A 23140-nucleotide genomic window follows, 5' to 3' on the forward strand; every position below is an offset into this window, starting at 1 on the left:
GAAACCTGCTCCAGCGACGCTTTCCAAGGGACTAGCGACCTCTGAATCCTCTGAGGACTGCCCTGCTTCAAGAAAGACTAGAAACTCCCGAGGACAGCGGCCCTGCTCCAAAAGAACTGCAACTTTGTTTCAAGTAGCAGATTTAAAGACCCCTGCAACTCCCCGCAAGAAGCGTGAGACTTGCAACACTGCACCCGGCGACCCCGACTCGACTGGTGGAGAAACCACGCTTCAGGGAGGACCCTCCGGCGACTCTACGACTGTGAGTAACCAAAGTTGTCCCCCCTGAGCCCCCACAGCGACGCCTGCAGAGGGAATCCCCAGGCTCCCCCTGACCGCGACTGTCTGAACTCCATTTCCCGACGGCTGGAAAAGACCCTGCACCCGCAGCCCCCAGCCCCTAAAGAAACGGAACTTCTGTGCAGGAGTGACCCCCAGGAGGCCCTCTCCCTTGCCCAGGTGGTGGCTACCCCGAGGAGCCCCCCCCTTGCCTGCCTGCAACGCTGAAGAGATCCCTTGATCTCACATTGAAAACCATTGTAAACCAGACGCGTGTTTGCACTCTGCACCCGGACGCCCCCGCGCTGCTGAGGGTGTACTTTTTGTGCTGACTTGTGTCCCCCCCGGTGCCCTACAAAACCCCCCTGGTCTGCCCTCCGAAGACGCGGGTACTTACCTGCTGGCAGACTGGAACCAGGGCACCCCCTTCTCTCCATTGAAGCCTATGTGTTTTGGGCACCTCTTTGACCTTTGCATCTGACCGGCCCTGAGCTGCTGGTGTGATAACTTTGGGGTTGCCCTGAACCCCCAATGGTGGGCTACCTTGGACCAAAAACTGAAACCTGTAAGTGACTTACTTACCTGTGAAAATTAACAATAACTTACCTCCCCAAGGAACTGTGAAAATTGCACTAAGTGTCCACTTTTAAAACAGCTTATTGTGTTTTATGTAAAAAGTATACATGCTAAAGTAATGATTCAAAGTTCCTAGAGTACTTACCTGCAATACCTTTCAAATGAGATATTACATGTAAAATTTGAACCTGTGGTTCTTAAAATAAACTAAGAAAAGAGATTTTTCTATAACAAAACCTATTGGCTGGATTTGTCTCAGTGTGTGTACCTCATTTATTGCCTATGTGTATGTACAACAAATGCTTAACACTACTCCTTTGATAATGCTACTGCTCAACCACACTACCACAAAATAGAGCATTAGTATTATCTCTTTTTGCCACTATCTTACCTCTAAGGGGAACCCTTGGACTCTGTGCATACTATTCCTTACTTTGAAATAGTGCATACAGAGCCAACTTCCTACATTGGTGGATCAGCGGTGGGGTACAAGACTTTGCATTTGCTGGACTACTCAGCCAATACCTGATCACACGACAAATTCCAAAAATTGTCATTAGAAATTGATTTTTGCAATTTGAACTATTTTTCTAAATTCTTAAGACCTGCTAGGGCCTTGTGTTAGATCCTGTTTAGCATTTCTTTTAGAGTTTAAAAGTTTGGTAAAAGTTTGAATTAGATTCTAGAACTAGTTTTTAGATTCTTAAAAAGTATTCCAACTTTTAGAAACATAATGTCTAGTGCAGAGATGAATGTGGTGGAACTCGACACCACACCTTACCTCCATCTTAAGATGAGGGAGCTAAGGTCACTCTGTAAAATAAAGAAAATAACAATGGGCCCCAGACCTTCCAAACTACAGCTCCAGGAGCTGTTGGCAGAGTTTGAAAAGGCCAACCCTTCTGAGGATGGCAACACAGAGGATGATGATAGTGACTTGGAGGGTGATTCCCCCCTACCAGTCCTATCTAGGGAAGACAGGGCCTCTCAAGCCCTGACTCCAAGCATAATAGTCAGAGATGCTGGCTCCCTCACAGGAGGGACCAACGTCTCTGAAATCACTGAGGATAACTCCAGTGAAGAGGACATCCAGTTAGCCAGGATGGCCAAAAGATTGGCTTTGGAAAGACAGATCCTAGCCATAGAAAGGGAAAGACAAGAGATGGGCCTAGGACCCATCAATGGTGGCAGCAACATAAATAGGGTCAGAGATTCTCCTGACATGTTGAAAATCCCTAAAGGGATTGTAACTAAATATGAAGATGGTGATGAGATCACCAAATGGTTCACAGCTTTTGAGAGGGCTTGTGTAACCAGAAAAGTGAACAAATCTCACTGGGGTGCTCTCCTTTGGGAAATGTTCACTGGAAAGTGTAGGGATAGACTCCTCACACTCTCTGGAAAAGATGCAGAATCTTATGACCTCATGAAGGGTACCCTGATTGAGGGCTTTGGATTCTCCACTGAGGAGTATAGGATTAGATTCAGGGGGGCTCAAAAATCCTCGAGCCAGACCTGGGTTAACTTTGTAGACTACTCAGTAAGAACACTAGATGGTTGGATTCAAGGCAGTGGTGTAAGTAATTATGATGGGCTGTACAATTTATTTGTGAAAGAACACCTATTAAGTAATTGTTTCAATGATAAACTGCATTAGCATCTGGTAGACTTAGGACCAATTTCTCCCCAAGAATTGGGAAAGAAGGCGGACCATTGGGTCAAGACTAGGGTGTCCAAAACTTCCACAGGGGGTGACCAAAAGAAAGGGGTTACAAAACCTCCCCAGGGGAAAGGTGGTGAGACAGCCAAAAACAAAAATAGTAAAGAGTCTTCTACAGGCCCCCAAAAACCTGCACAGGAGGGTGGGCCCAGAACCTCTTCACAAAACAATCCTGGGTACAAGGGTAAAAACTTTGATCCCAAAAAGGCCTGGTGTCGTAGCTGTAGTCAGTCTGGACACCAGGCCTGTCCCAAGAAAGATACCACTTCTAACTCCACTCCAGCTAAAACTGGAATGGCCAGTCTCCAAGTGGGATCAACAGTGTGCCCAGAGCAAATCAGGTGTCACACTGAAGCTACATTAGCCTCTGAGGGTGGGGTGGATTTAGCCACACTGGCTGCCTGGCCCCCTAACATGCAAAAATACAGGCAGCAGCTCTTAATTAATGGGACAAGTGTAGAGGGCCTGAGGGATACAGGTGCCAGTGTCACTATGGTGACAGAGAAACTGGTTTCCCCTGGCCAATAGCTGACTGGACAAACCTATCCAGTCACCAATGCTGACAATCAAACTAAAGTACATCCCATGGCTATGGTAACTTTAGAGTGGGGAGGTGTCAATGGCCTGAAACAGGTGGTGGTCTCCTCAAATATCCCATTAGACTGTTTGCTTGGCAATGACCTGGAGTCCTCAGCATGGGCTGAGGTAGAACTGAAAACCCATGCAGCCCTGCTGGGTATCCCTGAACTGGTGTGTCAAAACAAGGGCACAGTGCAAGGCACAGGGTGAAAAAGTAGAGCTGGAGTCTGGAAGAAAGGCCCAGCCTACCAAGAGAAAAGGAAAGTCAGCTGGGAAACCAGCTGCAACACAACAAGAAAAAGAGAACCTCTCTTCTCAGGAAGAAGTTCTGCCCTCTGAGGGAACTGAGCCTATGGAGCTGGAACCTTATCAGGTTGAGCTCTTGGGCCCAGGGGGACCCTCAAGGGAAGAGTTGTGTAAGGGACACGAAACCTGTCCCTCTCTTGAAGGCCTTAGGCAGCAAGCTGCTGAAGAGTCCAAAGGCAAGAAAAATGGAACACATAGGGTCTATTGGGAAGATGGACTCCTGTACACTGAGGCAAGAGATCCCAATCCTGGTGCCACTAGGAGAGTGGTAGTGCCTCAGGGGTTCAGAGAGTTTATTCTCACCTTAGCCCATGATATTCCCCTTGCTGGGCATTTGGGACAAACCAAGACGTGGGAGAGGTTAGTCAACCACTTCTACTGGCCCAACATGTCCCAGAAGGTTAAGGAGTTTTGCCTCTCCTGTACCACCTGTCAAGCCAGCGGTAAGACAGGTGGACATCCAAAGGCCCCCCTCATTCCACTTCCAGTGGTGGGGGTCCCCTTTGAAAGAGTAGGTGTGGACATAGTGGGTCCACTGGAACCTCCCACAGCCTCAGGAAATATGTACATCCTAGTAGTAGTGGATCATGCTACTAGGTATCCTGAAGCTATTCCCCTTAGGTCGACTACTGCCCCTGCAGTAGCCAAGGCCCTCATTGGTATCTTTACCAGAGTGGGCTTCCCTAAGGAGGTGGTGTCTGACAGAGGTACCAACTTCATGTCAGCTTACCTGAAACACATGTGGAATGAGTGTGGAGTGACTTATAAATTCACTACACCCTATCATCCACAAACTAATGGCCTTGTTGAGAGATTCAACAAAACATTAAAGGGCATGATCATGGGGCTCCCAGAAAAACTCAAAAGGAGATGGGATGTCCTCTTGCCATGTCTGCTTTTCGCTTACAGAGAGGTGCCTCAGAAGGGAGTAGGGTTCTCACCCTTTGAACTTCTGTTTGGCCACCCTGTAAGGGGACCACTAGCTCTTGTGAAAGAAGGCTGGGAGAGACCTCTTCATGAGCCTAAACAAGACATAGTGGACTATGTACTTGGCCTTCGCTCAAGGATGGCAGAGTACATGGAAAAGGCAAGCAAAAACCTTGAGGCCAGCCAACAGCTACAGAAGTGTTGGTATGACCAAAAGGCTGCACTGGTTGAATTTCAACCAGGGCAGAAAGTCTGGGTTTTGGAGCCTGTGGCTCCCAGGGCACTTCAGGACAAATGGAGTGGCCCTTACCCAGTGCTAGAGAGGAAGAGTCAGGTCACCTATCTGGTAGACCTGGGCACAAGCAGGAGCCCCAAGAGGGTGATCCATGTGAACCGCCTTAAGCTCTTCCATGACAGGGCTGATGTAAATCTGTTAATGGTAACAGATGAGGATCAGGAAGCTGAGAGAGAGCCTCTCCCTGATCTTCTGTCATCAAACCCTAAAGATGGCTCAGTAGATGGAGTGATCTATTCAGACACCCTCTCTGGCCAACAGCAAGCTGACTGTAGGAAGGTCCTGCAACAGTTTGCTGAGCTCTTTTCCCTAACCCCTGGTCAGACACACCTGTGTACCCATGATGTGGACACAGGAGACAGCATGCCTGTCAAAAACAAAATATTCAGACAGTCTGATCAAGTTAAGGAGAGCATCAAGGTGGAAGTCCACAAGATGCTGGAATTGGGAGTAATGGAGTACTCTGACAGCCCCTGGGCTAGCCCAGTGGTCTTAGTCCCCAAACCTCACACCAAAGATGGAAAGAGAGAGATGAGGTTTTGTGTGGACTACAGAGGTCTCCACTCTGTCACCAAGACAGATGCCCATCCCATTCCTAGAGCGGATGAGCTGATTGATAAATTAGGGGCTGCCAAATTCTTAAGTACCTTTGACTTAACAGCAGGGTACTGGCAAATCAAAATGGCCCCTGGAGCAAAAGAAAAGACCACATTCTCCACACCTGATGGGCATTATCAGTTCACTGTTATGCCCTTTGGTTTAAAGAATGCCCCTGCCACCTTCCAAAGGTTGGTGAATCAAGTCCTTGCTGGCTTGGAGTCCTTCAGTGCAGCTTATCTTGACGATATTGCTGTCTTTAGCTCCAACTGGCAGGATCACCTGGTCCACCTGAAGAAGGTTTTGAAGGCTCTGCAATCTGCAGGCCTCTCTATCAAGGCATCCAAATGCCAGATAGGGCAGGGAACTGTGGTTTACTTGGGACATCTTGTAGGTGGAGTCCAAGTTCAGCCACTCCAGCCTAAGATCCAGACTATTCTGGACTGGGCAGCTCCAAAAAGCCAGACTCAAGTCAGGGCATTTCTTGGCTTGACCGGGTACTATAGGAGGTTTGTGAAGGGATAGGGATCCATTGTGACAGCCCTCACAGAACTCACCTCCAAGAAAATGCCCAAGAAAGTAAACTGGACTGTAGAATGCCAACAGGCCTTTGACACCCTGAAACAAGCTATGCGCACAGCACCAGTTTTAAAAGCTCCAGATTACTCCAAGCAGTTCATTGTGCAGACAGATGCCTCTGAACATGGGGTAGGGGCAGTTTTGTCCCAAACAAATGATGATGGCCTTGACCAGCCTGTTGCTTTCATTAGCAGGAGGTTACTCCCCAGGGAGCAGCGTTGGAGTGCCATTGAGAGGGAGGCCTTTGCTGTGGTTTGGTCCCTGAAGAAGCTGAGACCATACCTCTTTGGTACTCACTTCCTAGTTCAGACTGACCACAGATCTCTCAGATGGCTGATGCAAATGAAAGGTGAAAATCCAAAACTGTTGAGGTGGTCCATCTCCCTACAGGGAATGGACTTTATAGTGGAACACAGACCTGGGACTGCCCATGCCAATGCAGATGGCCTTTCCAGGTTCTTCCACTTAGAAAATGAAGACTCTCTTGGGAAAGGTTAGTCTCATCCTCTTTCGTTTGGGGGGGGGGGGTTGTGTAAGGAAATGCCTCCTTGGCATGGTTACCCCCTGACTTTTTGCCTTTGCTGATGCTATGTTTTGAATTGAAAGTGTGCTGAGGCCTGCTAACCAGGCCCCAACACCAGTGTTCTTTCCCTAACCTGTACTTTTGATTCCACAATTGGCACACCCTGGCATCCAGATAAGTCCCTTGTAACTGGTACCTCTGGTACCAAGGGCCCTGATGCCAGGGAAGGTCTCTAAGGGCTGCAGCATATCTTATGCCACCCTGGGGACCCCTCACTCAGCACAGACACACTGCTTACCAGCTTGTGTGTGCTGGTGAGAACAAAACGAGTAAGTAGACATGGCACTCCCCTCAGGGTGCCATGCCAACCTCACACTGCCTATGCAGTATAGATAAGTCACCCCTCTAGTAGGCCTTACAGCCCTAAGGCAGGGTGCACTATACCATTGGTGAGGGCACCAGTTCATGAGTACTGTGCCCCTACAGTGTCTAAGCCAAACCTTAGACATTGTAAGTGCAGGGTAGCCATAAGAGTATATGGTCTGGGAGTCTGTCAAACACGGACTCCACAGCACCATAATGGCTACACTGAAAACTGGGAAGTTTGGTATCAAACTTCTCAGCACAATAAATGCACACTGATGCCAGTGTACACTTTATTGTGAAATACACCCCAGAGGGCACCTTAGAGGTGCCCCCTGAAACCTTAACCGACTATCTGTGGAGGCTGACTGGTTCCAGCAGCCTGCCACAACCGAGACATGTTGCTGGCCCCATGGGGAAGAGTGCCTTTGTCACTCTGAGGCCAGTAACAAAGCCTGCACTGAGTGGAGATGGTAACACCTCCCCCAGGCAGGAGTTGTAACACCTGGCGGTGAGCCTCAAAGGCTCACCCCTTTGTTCCAGCACCGCAGGACACTCCAGCTAGTGGTGTTGCCCGCCCCCTCCGGCCACGGCCCCCACTTTTGGCGGCAAGGCCGGAGGAAATGAGAATAACAAGGAGTCGTCACTGGCCAGTCAGGACAGCCCCTAAGGTGTCCTGAGCTGAAGTGACTCCAACTTTTAGAAATCCTCCATCTTGCAGATGGAGGATTCCCCCAATAGGATTAGGGATGTGACCCCCTCCCCTTGGGAGGAGGCACAAAGAGGGTGTACCCACCCTCAGGGCTAGTAGCCATTGGCTACTAACCCCCCAGACCTAAACACGCCCTTAAATTTAGTATTTAAGGGCTCCCCTGAACCTAAGAATTTAGATTCCTAAAACTACAAGAAGAAGACTGCTGAGCTGAAAAACCCCTGCAGAGGAAGAACAGAAGACACCAACTGCTTTGGCCCCAGTCCTGCCGGCCTGTCTCCTGCCTTCCAAAGAAACCTGCTCCAGCTACGCTTTCCAAAGGACCAGCGACCTCTGAATCCTCAGAGGACTGCCCTGCTTCAAGAAAGACAAACTCCCGAGGACAGCGGCCCTGCTCCAAAAGACTGCAACTTTGTTTCAAAGGAGCAGATTTAAAGACCCCTGCAACTCCACGCAAGAAGCGTGAGACTTGCAACACTGCACCCGGCGACCCAGACTCGACTGGTGGAGAACCAACACCTCAGGGAGGACCCTCCGGCGACTCCGAGACCGTGAGTAACCAAAGTTGTCCCCCCTGAGCCCCCACAGCGATGCCTGCAGAGGGAATCCCGAGGCTCCCCCTGACCGCGACTGCCTGAACCTAAAGTCCCGACGGCTGGAAAAGACCCTGCACCCGCAGCCCCCAGCACCTGAAGGAACGGAACTTCTGTGCAGGAGTGACCCCCAGGAGGCCCTCTCCCTTGCCCATTTGGTGGCTACCCCGAGGGCCCCCCCCCCCCCCCCCCCCCCCCTGCCTGCACCGCTGAAGAGATCCCTTGGTCTCCCATTGATTTCAACGACAAACCCGACGCGTGTTTGCACATTGCACCTGGCCGCCCCGTGCTGCTGAGGGTGTACTTTCTGTGCTAACTTGTGTCCCCCCTGGTGCCCTACAAAACCCCCCTGGTCTGCCCTCCGAAGACACGGGTACTTACCTGCTGGCAGACTGGAACCGGGGCACCCCCTTCTCTCCATTGAAGCCTATGTGTTTTGGGCACCTCTTTGACCTCTGCACCTGACTGGCCCTGAGCTGCTGGTGTGGTAACTTTGGGGTTGCTCTGAACCCCCAACGGTGGGCTACCTTGGACCCAAAACTGAAAATTGTAAGTGACTTACTTACCTGCTAAAACTAACAATAACTTACCTCCCCCAGGAACTGTGAAAATTGCACTGTGTCCACTTTTAAAACAGCTATTTGTGTTTTATGTGAAAAGTATATATGCTACTGTAATTATTCAAAGTTCCTAAAAGTACTTACCTGCAATACCTTTCAAATGAGATATTACATGTAGAATTTGAACCTGTGGTTCTTAAAATAAACTAAGAAAAGATATTTTTCTATAACAAAACCTATTGGTCTGGATTTGTCTCTGTGTGTGTTCCTCATTTATTGCCTGTGTATGTACAACAAATGCTTAACACTACTCCTTTGATAAGCCTACTGCTTGACCACACTACCACAAAATAGAGCGTTAGTATTATCTCTTTTTGACACTATCTTACCTCTAAGGGGAACCCTTGGACTCTGTGCATACTATTCCTTACTTTGAAATAGTGCATACAGAGCCAACTTCCTACAGGTTTAAAAAAAAACTCCTGCAGGATTTATGCTGAATCATTGCACGATTCATGCCTCAACTTAAAAATGTCAGTAGGACTCAGTGCTTTAGTGTGCAGCCAAAAGTCATAAGAACCAGTTGTTGATTTCTAAAATTATATTAGAATGATATAAGCAAGCCAGAGTATCTGCTAAATGTTCAGAACAGCCAAGTAGACTTGGTGGGCAAACTGCACTGGCTCCCCACATACCGGATGGTATTCCTAACCTTCCCAGATGTCTCCTCCTCTCTGGTAGGAAAGTACTGATGATGCTTATTTTGGAGTCTCTAGTGGTCAGTCCCCAATGCTTGCACTCTGACCCCCAAAGTATGTGTAAAATTGGCTCATCCAGCTTAACTCCATAGTTTGTGTACAATAGGGACCCAAGGGCTTCTAAGTTAAATGTCTGTTAGTTGTGCCACCACCACCGTAACCAGGTTAAAACCTGGCTCTAGGTCTGCAATAGCAGTTCACCTGGGCAGCCTTAAATCTGCTGACTCAAGGCAAAATTAACCCTTATAAGGAAGCGAGGAGAAAACGTCAGAAAAGCAAGAAGGCAAACAAAAAAAACCCAGAAAGAATGGAGAAGTCTTACCAAGCTGGGGGAAAAGCAAGGAGAAGGCAGGCGCGATGCAGCATCACGGGTAAAGATGGGCCGCGGACCTGGTGTAGGAAGTTGGCTCTGTATGCACTATTTCAAAGTAAGGAATAGTATGCACAGAGTCCAAGGGTTCCCCTTACAGGTAAGATAGTGGCAAAAAGAGATAATACTAATGCCCTATTTTGTGGTAGTGTGGTCGAGCAGTAGGCTTATCCAAGCAGTAGTGTTCAGCATTTGTTGTACATACACATAGACAATAAATGAGGTACACACACACTCAGAGACAAATCCAGCCAATAGGTTTTGTTATAGAAAAATATATTTTCTTAGTTTATTTTAAGAACCACAGGTTCAAATTTTACATGTAATAGCTCATTTGAAAGGTATTGCAGGTAAGTACTCTAGGAACTTTGAATCATTACTTTAGCATGTATACTTTTTACATAAAACACAATAAGCTGTTTTAAAAGTGGACACTTAGTGCAATTTTCACAGTTCCTGGGGGAGGTAAGTTATTGTTAGTTTCAACAGGTAAGTAAGGCACTTACAGGGTTCAGTTCTTGGTCCAAGGTAGCCCACCGTTGGGGGTTCAGGGCAACCCCAAAGTTATCACACCAGCAGCTCAGGGCTGGTCAGGTGCAAAGGTCAAAGAGGTGCCCAAAACACATAGGCTATAATGGAGAGAAGGGGGTGCCCCGGTTCCAGTCTGCCAGCAGGTAAGTACCCGCGTCTTCGGAGGGCAGACCAGGGGGGGTTTTGTAGGGCACCGGGGGGGACACAAAGTAGCACAGAAAGTACACCCTCAGCAGCGCGGGGGCGGCCGGGTGCAGTGTGCAAACACGCGTCGGGTTTCCTTCAGTTTTCAATGGGAGACCAAGGGGTCTCTTCAGCGATGCAGGCAGGCAAGGGGGGTGCTCCTCGGGGTAGCCACCACCTGGGCAAGGGAGAGGGCCTCCTGGGGGTCACTCCTGCACAGAAGTTCTGTTTCTTTAGGGGCTGGGGGCTGCGGGTGCAGGGTCTTTTCCAGCTGTCGGGAAATGGAGTTCAGACAGTCGCGGTCAGGAGGAGCCTGGGGATTCCCTCTGCAGGCGTCGCTGTGGGGGGCTCAGGGGGGACAACTTTGGTTACTCAGTCGTAGAGTCGCCGGAGGGTCCTCCCTGAGTTGGTTGTTCTCCACCAGTCGAGTCGGGGTCACCGGGTGCAGTGTTGCAAGTCTCACGCTTCTTGCGGGGAGTTGCAAGGGTCTTTAAATCTGCTCCTTGTAACAAAGTTGCAGTTCTTTTGGAGCAGTGCCGCTGTCCTCGGGAGTTTCTTGTCTTTTTCGAAGCAGGGCAGTCCTCAGAGGATTCAGAGGTCGCTGGTCCCTTGGAAAGCGTCGCTGGAGCAGGGTTCTTTGGAAGGCAGGAGACAGGCCGGTGAGTCTGGGGCCAAGGCAGTTGGTGTCTTCTGTTCTTCCTCTGCAGGGGTTTGTCAGCTCGGCAGTCCTTCTTCTTGTAGTTGCAGGAATCTAATTTCTAGGTTCAGGGAGAGCCCTTAAATACTAAATTTAAGGGCGTGTTTAGGTCTGGGGGGTTAGTAGCCAATGGCTACTAGCCCTGAGGGTGAGTACACCCTCTTTGTGCCTCCTCCCAAGGGGAGGGGGTCACATCCCTAATCCTATTGGGGGAATCCTCCATCTGCAAGATGGAGGATTTCTAAAAGTTAGTCACCTCAGCTCAGGACACCTTAGGGGCTGTCCTGACTGGCCAGTGACTCCTCCTTGTTATTCTCATTATTTTCTCCGGCCTTGCCGCCAAAAGTGGGCGCCGGGGCCGGAGGGGGCGGGCAACTTCACTAGCTGGAGTGTCCTGCTGTGCTGTGACAAAGGGGTGAGCCTTTGAGGCTCACCGCCAGGTGTTACAGCTCCTGCCTGGGGGAGGTGTTAGCATCTCCACCCAGTGCAGGCTTTGTTACTGGCCTCAGAGTGACAAAGGCACTCTCCCCATGGGGCCAGCAACATGTCTCTAGTGTGGCAGGCTTCTGGAACCAGTCAGCCTACACAGATAGTCGGTTAAGTTTCAGGGGGCACCTCTAAGGTGCCCTCTGTGGTGTATTTTACAATAAAATGTACACTGGCATCAGTGTGCATTTATTGTGCTGAGAAGTTTGATACCAAACTTCCCAGTTTTCAGTGTAGCCATTATGGTGCTGTGGAGTTCGTGTAAAACAGACTCCCAGACCATATACTCTTATGGCTACCCTGCACTTACAATGTCTAAGGTTTTGCTTAGACACTGTAGGGGCACAGTGCTCATGCACTGGTACCCTCACCTATGGTATAGTGCACCCTGCCTTAGGGCTGTAAGGCCTGCTAGAGGGGTGTCTTACCTATACTGCATAGGCAGGGAGAGGCTGGCATGGCACCCTGAGGGGAGTGCCATGTCGACTTACTCATTTTGTTCTCACTAGCACACACAAGCTGGTAAGCAGGGTGTCTGTGCTGAGTGAGGGGTCTCTAGGGTGGCATAATACATGCTGCAGCCCTTAGAGACCTTCCCTGGCATCAGGGCCCTTGGTACCAGAGGTACCAGTTACAAAGGACTTATCTGGATGCCAGGGTGTGCCAATTGTGGAATCAAAAGTACAGGTTAGGGAAAGAACACTGGTGCTGGGGCCTGGTTAGCAGGCCTCAGCACACTTTCAATTCAAAACATAGCATCAGCAAAGGCAAAAAGTCAGTGGGTAACCATGCCAAGGAGGCATTTCCTTACACCTGGTCAATGGGGTTCATGGTGGCCTCTGTTATGTAGGTCCTGGGAGGGGTGCTGGTAGGCAGGGCTAGGGAGAGAGGCTTGAAATAACAGAGGCATGCAGGAGTGGCAATGAGGAGAAAAGGAAGGAGAAAGCAGTGAAAACGAGGGAAACGTAAGGTGAAGGCACACAAACTGGGGGAAGCAGGGAGAAAGCAGTGCAAGCAAGAAAAAAGCAGGAAGGCACACAAGAAGAGAAGAAATCAAATAGAAAGTGACTATAGCAAAACAAGGTGAAGACACTCCCCAAACTGATTGGGGGGGGCATGGTGGCTGGGGTGTGGGAGCAAAGAGAAAGCAGTGAAAATGAGGGAAAGCAAGGAGAAGACACAAAACTGGGGGGAGAGGCAAGGAGAAAGCCACGCAAACAAGAGAAAAGCAAGGAGAAGGCACAAACGAGGGGGAAAAGCAATGAGAAAGCACAAACGAGGGGGAAAAAGCAATGATAAAGCAGGAAGCGAGAGCAAAACATGAAGAATCCCTAAACTGGGTGGGGCTTCGGGGGAGCATTGAAAACAAGGGAAAAGCAAGAAGGCACACAACGGGGTGGGGGGCGGGAGCAAGGAAAGCTATGAAAGCAAAGGAAAAGCAAGGGGAAGACTCATAAAAAAAAAAAAAAAAACTGGGGGGAAACAGCAAGGAGAAAGCAGTGAAAATGAGGGACAAGCAAGGAGAAGGCCTGCACATAACTGGGGGCGAAAGCACAGAGGAGATAAGAGCGAAGCAGCGGCACCGGAGACCTGGGCCTAGCACCTGCTCATTGGAGTTGTGCTGTGACCTCCATGAAGAAGGTCCTGGGAGGAGGTAGGAGCGCTGGATAGTGGTGGGTGGGGCTAGGCGGGAGGCTGTAAATACCGGAAGTCAGGATCGGCAATGAGGGGGAACAGCAAGGAGAAAGCAGTGAAATTGAGGGTAAAGCAAGGAGAAAGCAGTGAAATTGAGGGTAAAGCAAGGAGAAAGCACACAAGGTGGGGGTGGGAGGAGCAAGGAGAAGGGGTACACAACACGGGAAAAGCAAGGAAAAGGTACTCAAACGGGGAAAAAGCAAAGACGAACAAGGAGAAGGCACACAAACGGTGGGGGTGGGAGGAGCAAGGAGAAGGCACACAAACGGTGGGGGTGGGAGGAGCAAGGAGAAGGCACATGGGCGATTGATGAGGAAAGCTAGGAGAATGCAGTGAAAAGGAGGGGAAGCAAGGACAAGGGGCACACAACACGGGAAAAGCAAGGAAAAGGTACTCAAACGGGAAAAAGCAAAGACGGGAGCAAGGGCGATGCAGCAGCATGGAGAGAGCTAGGCCTGGGACAACAGAACACATGAAACCTTGATTAGTATGGTTACTGTATGAGTGAACACGGCAAACGTTTGGATCATGGTTCACAGCACCAGCTTCCTGAATTTCTTCATCCACTCCTGTCACTTTCTACTTAATAAAATTGTCTGTACAGAGTTAGAATTGTTGCTCTGCGCACCGGTCACATAGAGAGGGCCTCCTTGTTGTCAGACCTTGAACCAGCAAGGCAAGCAGGAGTGAATCTTCTGTGATTAGAGTTCAGCTGTTCTCAGTTTCAGCTCTGTAGGCCCAACTTAGGCCCAGTCAGGACACCAGCCAATCTGGAATCTGACTTCTCCCTGGACAGCTCGAGGCGAAGACCCCTCTAATCTGAATAGTCAGATCTCAGTATTTATAAGAAACTGACCACTGTGTAATCTAAATGATTAGGAATGACCAGCAGGACAGAAGTACTGTGGAAAAATCCAGCGACGTCCAGTATTCTTTTGTTGCTTCACCTCTGTGCACATAATGGTACTATGGTATATGTACCAGTTGAACCTGAGAACATGTTGGGGCCTCTCGGCCAGACTCATGTCTCAGATGCTGCTTATAAACTAAGTAGAAACCTTGTTCAATCTGTGTAGGACGCTGCCTGGCTGGCTGGTGTGTGGTGGGTACCTGAGGTACTTACACCTTATACCAGGTATAGGTATCCCCTTATTAGTGAAGTGTAGGCAGTGCCTAGAAGGCAGGCGTTCTAGGGGTAGCTTTGGATGAGCAGCCAAGGCTTATCTAGGAGACCTGCAAAGCTCCAGCAATACCACTGTAGTCACACAGGAGGTAAGTAATACCCTAGTAATCCTAATTAGGCGTAGAAAAGATTAGAAAATTGTGTAAATAACAAATAGTGACCCAAGGGGGAGCACAAACCATATACTAAAAAAAAATGGAATGCGAACACAGGACCCCCACCTAGGTAAGTAAAATAGGTAAAATGTGTAGAGGGGAGCTGGGAGTACTAGAAAACCACAGAGGTAAGTAACACCATCCCACTCTCCCACTCCCCCCACCCACCCGGCGACCAGGAAAGCAGGAGTAAATCACTGGATTTTCCCCAAACCACCCAAAAGGAGGAAAAGAAGACAAGAAAATACACCCAGGGGAAGACTGCAAGAAAGGCCTGTGCAGAGAGGTGACAGTCCAAGAGTCACAGTGGAGTCCAGTAGGAGCCTCCTCCCACCCAGCTGCACTTGCAGGAGTTGGTCATTGGTGATGAAAAACAAGTCCACACTGCAGCCCTGGAGCCGGAGAAGAGAGTCTGATGGACGCAGATGTCCCAAGCTGGAAGGAAGATTGCAGACTGGTGTTTGTGTAGGAATTCCACAAAAGGCCAACTCAGTTAGTGGAAAAGTGGTGCTGTCTGGAACCAGCAAGGCCCAGGATGACTCAGCCCAGGAGGGGTGTCACAGGGGACACGCAGCGTCCGAGTCCACAGGAGCAGAGGCATCACCCAAACGAGTCCCACTGGACGGGGACAAGTCACAGGAGAAGCCCATGCAGCACTACAAAAGAGGATCCCACGCCACCGGAGAGCCACGCAGGAAGCTGCGCTTTGCAGGATGGAGTGCTGGGGGCTGGAGCTACAAGTCTCCTGAAGATCCTTTGGAGGAAATGCAAACAAGCCTTGGGAAGTGCAAGAGACTGGGTGCACGGGAGTACTGTCCTGAGTGGGAAGGCAAAGGCTTACCTCCACCAAAGTTGGACTGGCAGAGAGGACTACTCCAGGCCAGCACCACCCATGATGCAGGATCCACGCAGCTCAAGATGAGGGGAGATTGATGCAGCTGGAAGTAACGCCTTCACACCAAAGGACATTGCATCTTCTTGTGCAGGCTGAAGAGTTGCAGTCTTTGGAGGATGCACAACTGGGGAAATGTTGTGAAGCTAGCAGGAAACGTGGAAACAAAGTTGCAGACAAGTCTTCTTCGTTGTAGCAGTGTTGTCTGTTCCTGGAGGCTCCAGTCGCGGTTCCAGTGGCCAGAAGTCGAAGCAGAGGTTGCAGAGGAGTCCTGCTGGAATCTTGCAAGCCGAATCTTAGGACCTACTAGAGAGTCCCTAACTATCCCTGAAAAGGGGATTGGTCACCTAACCAGGTAAGCACCTATCAGGCCTGTCACTTTCCAGGCCTGGCAACTCAGATGCTCCCAGAGTTCCCTGCCAACCTAAGAAACAGGATGGCAGAACCCAGGGACCCTCTGGAGGAGCTCTAGGCACCACCCCTGGGTGATGATGGAAGGGGAGGCTACCCCTCCCAAGCCAGTCACATCTATTTCCAAAGGGAGAGGGTGTTACTTCCCTCTCTCAAAGGAAATCCTTTGTTCTGCTTTCCTGGGCTTGATCAGATCTTGCAGTAGGAGGGCAGAAACTTGTCTGAGGGGTGGCAACACCCAGGCTGCCCGGAAAACCCTGCAAGGCTGGTGGTAGCAATAATAAGGCTACTCTAAGGAGCCCCCAGAGTGCATGAAATCCTGCTTCCAATACTTGCAACAGTATTGGGGTATGATTGAGATGTTTGATACCAAACATGCCCAGGTTCAGAGTTACCATTATGTAGCTAGACATAGGTAGATTGACCTATGTCCAGTACAAGCATAAAATGGTGTCCCCCCACTCCCAAAGTCCAGGAAAATGGATCTGGAGTTTGTGGGGGCACCTCTGCTAGTGCAGGGGTGCCCTCACACACAGGTACCTGCACTGTGCCCTCTTTGCTGAGAGGGCCTACCATGGGCACCTGTAGTGAAAACAGGTGCGCACACCTGTTTCACTCCGACTGCAACGGCAGGCCTCCGGAACCCTTTGCATGGGCTCCCTGTGGGTGGCAGAATAAGTGCTGCAATCCCTGGGGATTCCCTGAAGCCCCACTGCCCTGGTTACCTAGGTACCATATACTAGGGACCTACATAGGGGACTAGTATGCCAATTGTGGGAAGACAAATGTACAGCTACTGTTGGGGGTTCAGAGCAACCCCAAAGTTACCACACCAGCAGCTCGGGCCGGTCAGGTGCAGAGTTCAAAGTGGTGCCCAAAACGCATAGGCTTCAATGGAGAAGGGGGTGCCCCGGTTCCAGTCTGCCAGCAGGTAAGTACCTGTGTCTTCGGAGGGCAGACCAGGGGGGTTTTGTAGGGCACCGGGGGGGACACAAGTTAGCACAGAAAGTACACCCTCAGCAGCACGGGGGCGGCCAGGTGCAATGTGCAAACACGCGTCGGGTTTGTCGTTGAAATCAATGGGAGACCAAGGGGTCTCTTCAGCGATGCAGGCAAGTGGGGGGCTCCTCGGGGTAGCCACCACCTGGGCAAGGGACCGGGCCTCCTGGGGGTCACTCCTGCACTGGAGTTCTGATCTTTCAGGTCCTGGGGGCTGCGGGTGCAGAGTCTTTACCAGGCGTCGGGATCTGGGAGTCAGGCAGTCGCGGTCAGGGGGAGCCTCTGGATTCCCTCTGCAGGTGTCGCTGTGGGGGCTCAGGGGGGGGCAACTCTGGCTACTCCCAGTCTCGTAGTCGCCGGGGAGTCCTCCCTGAAGTGTTGTTTCTCCACAAGTCGAGCCGGGGGCGTCGGGTGCAGAGTTGTAAGTCTCACGCTTCCGGCGGGAAATGCAGTTGTCTTGAAGTTGCTTCTTTGGAAACAAAGTTGCAGTCTTTGGTGAACAGGGCCGCTGTTCTCTGGAGATTCTTGGTCCTTCTAGAGCAGGGCAGTCCTCTGAGGATTCAGAGGTCAGAGGTCGCTGGTCCCTGGGGAGAGCGTCGCTGGAGCAGTTTCTTCAGAAGGGGGGAGACAGGCCGGTAGAGCTGGGGCCAAAGCAGTTGGTGTCTCCGTCTTCCCTGCAGGGTTTTTCAGCTTAGCAGTCTTCTTAGGTCGCAGGAATCGGAGTTCCTAGGTTCAGGGGAGCCCCTAAATACAGAATTTAGGGGTGTGTTTAGGTCAGGGAGGGCAGTAGCCAATGGCTACTAGCCCTGATGGTGGCTACACCCTCTTTGTGCCTCCTCCCAAGGGGAGGGGGTCACATTCCTATCCCTATTGGGGGGATCCTCCATCTGCAAGATGGAGGATTCCTAAAAGTCAGTCACTTCAGCTCAGGTTGCCTTAGGGGCTGTCCTGACTGGCCAGTGACTCCTCCTTGTTTTTCTTATGATCTCCTCCGGCCTTGCCGCCAAAAGTGGGGCCGTGGCCGGAGGGGGCGGGCAACTCCACTAGCTGGAATGCCCTGTGGTGCTGTAACAAAGGGGGTGAGCCTTTGAGGCTCACCGCCAGGTGTTACAGCTCCTGCAAGGGGGAGGTGATAAGTGTAGGAAGTTGGCTATGTATGTGCTATTTCAAAGTAAGGAATAGCATGCACAGAGTCCAAGGGTTCCCCTTAGAGGTAAAATAGTGGTAAAAAGAGATAATACTAATGCTCTATTTTGTGGTAGTGTGGTCGAGCAGTAGGCTTATCCAAGGAGTAGTGTTAAGCATTTGTTGTACATACACATAGACAATAAATGAGTACACACACTCAGAGACAAATCGAGCCAATAGGTTTTGTATAGAAAAAATATATTTTCTTAGTTTATTTTAAGAACCACAGGTTCAAATTTAACATGTAATATCTTGTTTGAAAGGTATTGCAGGTAAGTACATTAGGAACTTCATTTCAATTGCATGTATACTTTTCAAGTTATTCACAAATAGCTATTTTAAAAGTGGACACTTAGTGCAATTTTCACAGTTCCTGGGGGAGGTAAGTTTTTGTTAGTTTTACCAGGTAAGTAAGACACTTACAGGGTTCAGTTCTTGGTCCAAGGTAGCCCACCGTTGGGGGTTCAGAGCAACCCCAAAGTTACCACACCAGCAGCTCAGGGCCGGTCAGGTGCAGAGTTCAAAGTGGTGCCCAAAACGCATAGGCTTCAATGGAGAGAAGGGGGTGCCCCGGTTCCAGTCTGCCAGCAGGTAAGTACCCGCGTCTTCAGAGGGCAGACCAGGGGGGTTTTGTAGGGCACCGGGGGGGGGACACAAGCCCACACAGAAATTTCACCCTCAGCGGCGCGGGGGCAGCCGTGTGCAGTGTTAGAACAAGCGTCGGGTTCGCAATGGAAGTCAATGAGAGATCTAGGGATCTCTTCAGCGCTGCAGGCAGGCAAGGGGGGGCTTCCTCGGGGAAACCTCCACTTGGGCAAGGGAGAGGGACTCCTGGGGGTCACTTCTGCAGTGAAAGTCCGGTCCTTCAGGTCCTGGGGGCTGCGGGTGCAGGGTCTTTTCCAGGCGTCGGGACTTAGGTTTCAGAGAGTCGTGGTCAGGGGAAGCCTCGGGATTCCCTCTGCATGCGGCGCTGTGGGGGCTCAGGGGGGACAGGTTTTGGTAGTCAGTCGTAGAGTAGTCCGGGGGTCCTCCCTGAGGTGTTGGTTCTCCACCAGCCGAGTCGGGGTCGCCGGGTGCAGTGTTGCAAGTCTCACGCTTCTTGCGGGGAGATTGCAGGGTTCTTTAAAGCTGCTCCTTTGGATAAAGTTGCAGTCTTTTTGGAGCAGGTCCGCTGTCCTCGGGAGTTTCTTGTCGTCGTCGAAGCAGGGCAGTCCTCAGAGGATTCAGAGGTCGCTGGTCCCTTTGGAAGGCGTCGCTGGAGCAGAGTTCTTTGGAAGGCAGGAGACAGGCCGGTGAGTTTCTGGAGCCAAGGCAGTTGTTGTCTTCTGGTCTTCCTCTGCAGGGGTTTCAGCTAGGCAGTCCTTCTTGTTGTTGCAGGAATCTAAATCTTTAGGTTCAGGGAAGCCCTTAAATACTAAATTTAAGGGCGTGTTTAGGTCTGGGGGGTTAGTAGCCAATGGCTACTAGCCCTGAGGGTGGGTACACCCTCTTTGTGCCTCCTCCCAAGGGGAGGGGGTCACATTCCTATCCCTATTGGGGGAATCCTCCTTCTTCAAGATGGAGGATTTCTAAAAGTCAGAGGCACCCTCAGCTCAGGACACCTTAGGGGCTGTCCTGACTGGCCAGTGACTCCTCCTTGTTTTTCTCATTATCTCTCCTGGGCTTGCCGCCAAAAGTGGGGGCTGGGTCCAGGAGGCGGGCATCTCCACTAGCTGGAGTGCCCTGGGGCATTGTAACACCAAGCTTGAGCCTTTGAAGCTCACTGCTAGGTGTTAGTTCCTGCAGGGGGGAGGTGTGAAGCACCTCCACCCAGAGCAGGCTTTGTTTCTGTCCTCAGAGAGCACAAAGGCTCTCACCGCATGAGGTCAGACACTCGTCTCTCAGCAGCAGGCTGGCAGAGACCAGTCAGTCCTGCACTGAACAATTGGGTAAAATACAGGGGGTATCTCTAAGATGCCCTCTGTGTGCATTTTTTAATAAATCCAACACTGGCATCAGTGTGGGTTTATTATTCTGAGAAGTTTGATACTAAACTTCCCAGTATTCAGTGTAGCCATTATGGAGCTGTGGAGTTCGTTTTTGACAGACTCCCAGCCCATATACTCTTATGGCTACCCTGCACTTACAATGTCTAAGGTTTTGCTTAGACACTGTAGGGGCATAGTGCTCATGCACATATGCCCTCACCTGTGGTATAGTGCACCCTGCCTTAGGGCTGTAAGGCCTACTAGAGGGGTGACTTACCTATGCCACAGGCAGTGGGAGGTTGGCATGGCACCCTGAGGGGAGTGCCATGTCGACTTAGTCATTTTCTCCCCATCAGCACACACAAGCTGGCAAGCAGTGTGTCTGTGCGGAGTGAGGGGTCCCTAGGGTGGCATAAGACATGCTGCAGCCCTTAGAGACCTTCCCTGGCATCAGGGCCCTTGGTACCAGGGGTACCAGTTACAAGGGACTTACCTAGGTGCCAGGGTTGTGCCAATTGTGGAAACAATGGTACATTTTAGGTGAAAGAACACTGGTGCTGGGGCCTGGTTAGCAGGGTCCCAGCACACTTCTCAGTCAAGTCAGCATCAGTATCAGGCAAAAAGTGGGGGGTAACTGCAACAGGGAGCCATTTCTTTACAATAAGCATCTCCACCAGTGCAGGCTTTACTAGCCACAGAGTGACAAAGGCACTCTCCCCATGTGGCCAGCAACATGTCTCGAGTGTGGCAGGCTGCTAAAACCAGTCAGCCTACACAGGTAGTTGGTTAAGGTTTCAGGGGGCACCTCTAAGGTGCCCTCTGGGGTGTATTTTACAATAAAATGTACACTGGCATCAGTGTGCATTTATTGTGCTGAGAAGTTTGATACCATACTTCCCAGTTTTCAGTGTAGCCATTATGGTGCTGTGGAGTTCGTGTTTGACAGACTCCCAGACCATATAGTCTTATGGCTACCCTGCACTTACAATGTCTAAGGTTTGGCTTAGACACTGTAGGGTCACAGTGCTCATACTCGTGCACTCACCTATGGCATAGTGCACCCTGCGTTAGGGCTGTAAGGCCTGCTAGAGGGGTGACTTATCTATACTGTATAAGCAGTGTGAGGTTGGCATGGCACCCTGAGGGGAGTGCCATGTCGACTTACTCTTTTTGTCCTCACCAGCCCACACAAGCTGGCAAGCAGTGTGTCTGTGCTGAGTGAGGGGTCCTCACGGTGGCATAAGGCATGCTGCATCCCTTAGAGACCTTCCCTGGCATCAGGGCCCTTGGTACCAGGGGTACCAGTGGTACCAGTTAGAAGGGACTTACCTGGATACCAGGGTGTGCCAATTGTAGAAACAAAAGTACAGGTTAGGGAAAGAACACTGGTGCTGGGGCCTGGTTAGCAGGCCTCAGCACACTTTCAAATCAAAACATAGCATCAGCAAAGGCAAAACGTCAGGGGGTAACCATGCCAAGGAGGCATTTCCTTACACATAAGAAAAGGATTTGCTTGCCTGTAAGCAATGGCTGGACCTTCTGTAAACTTGGAGACCAGTTGCATTTGCACTGGGCTCCCCTTCCGCATCATATACATCAAAACCTGTGGTCGAAGATTACCCCTTAAGTTTGAGGACGGCATGGTGGCCCCAGGAAAACTCACTCTCTTCAGCATCCCTTCATCATCTTTGGCATTCTTTGCATCCTTCATCCACCAGCATCACTTCTTGCCTTGACCGCTTTACGGAGGAGAAAGACACTGATGCAAGACTGCTGACTATGACTGGTAAACTGTCACCCTGGACCTGAACGGTTGCAGTGGCTGACCCCAACTTTTTGTGGCTAGTCCAAGATCCAGGAAAATTCAGGGTTGCATTTTAGCTTGTTAACCGCCAACTGCTTTGAATGATTCATTGCATCTAAAAGACTAATACATTTTTGCTCATCTGATAAATCGTAGCTCCCATTCTCCCTCAATCGATTTGTCGTTTTAGTGTCTAGTTTAAGATAAAATACACTTGATGACCATAAATTGGTGTTGGATTTGTTTTGTGCTTAAGTTTTCCTACTTTGCACTTGTTCGTTTGATTAAGCCTGACTACCATCACATGACTGAGCAAATGGTTTATTTAAAGAAACCTAACTGAACCTGATAGATTGTGACATTACATGGGGAGGTCTCCACTTTCCTACAACCCACGTTTCTGCTTCACCCGTTCTCTTACCCGGACTGTATGTCAGCACTTTAGAAACCAGCTCGATTGAAAGCTGTTTCTACGGAGCTCTCTGCTTGTTGGCCTTACCTGTGATGCCTGTCTTGTTCGTTTCCAGGTTCTTCAGACGTTGAGCATCATCCAGCAGCTTGCCACAGCCATTGGACCGAATGTCAAGCAGCACGTGAAGAACCTGGGCATTCCCATCATCACCATCCTGGGCGACAGTAAGGTGAGTGACCTTGTGTGGGTGCCTTGAAAAAGAGCTGTGGAATGCTCTCCTTTATGGAGCGCAGCACTGAGGAAGGAGGTGGTCATGGATTTTTGTTTTCAGTGTGGATTAATAGGTTTCATCGGAATGTACTTTTTATTCTTTGCCCGTGAAGTTTGCAGCGTGTAGCTTTGTGCTTAGTCCAAGTGGCATTGCTGTAGTAGAATGATGCAAGAGGTGGGGGTTGGTGTTTGCTTGAAGAGGATGGGTGTAGCAGCATTGTAGGAAAATGGGTTCTCTCTAAGAGAGCAGTTTTAGGAAGCTTCAGACGGTTTTGATATCTGTTTCTGGTACCCTTTTGGTGTGCCGTTCTGGGTGGCGTGGCTCATATTTGAGTGCAGGTTGTGTTGCTGGTACCAGTCTTGTGTAATACAGTGAAACCACTTCTTGTAATTGTGAGAGGAGGCCTCTTTTTGTATGGTGAGCCTCCACTTTTTGCCTAATGTTGCTGTAACCTAGACATTGTAGTGCCCAGGGCCCCTGATAACCAGGTTCCCTGGGCCAGAGCTCTTTCCCTAAATCTGTTGTGATG

The 23140-nt window shown here is 50.3% G+C and overlaps 1 protein-coding gene across 6 annotated transcripts in view; it reads left to right on the top strand.

The window, feature by feature from the left end:
- Positions 1 to 23140, top strand: part of CKAP5 (cytoskeleton associated protein 5) — a 627586-nt gene that overhangs the window by 243018 nt on the left and 361428 nt on the right. For all 6 annotated transcript variants that reach the window (XM_069221686.1, XM_069221689.1, XM_069221691.1 and 3 more), the window contains exon 23: positions 22456 to 22569. In XM_069221686.1, coding sequence (XP_069077787.1) covers positions 22456 to 22569 — 114 coding nt within the window. The remainder of the gene's footprint in view (positions 1 to 22455; positions 22570 to 23140) is intronic.

Source organism: Pleurodeles waltl, chromosome 3_1 (assembly GCF_031143425.1).
Source record: "Pleurodeles waltl isolate 20211129_DDA chromosome 3_1, aPleWal1.hap1.20221129, whole genome shotgun sequence".
NCBI classification, from domain to species: Eukaryota; Metazoa; Chordata; class Amphibia; order Caudata; family Salamandridae; genus Pleurodeles; species Pleurodeles waltl.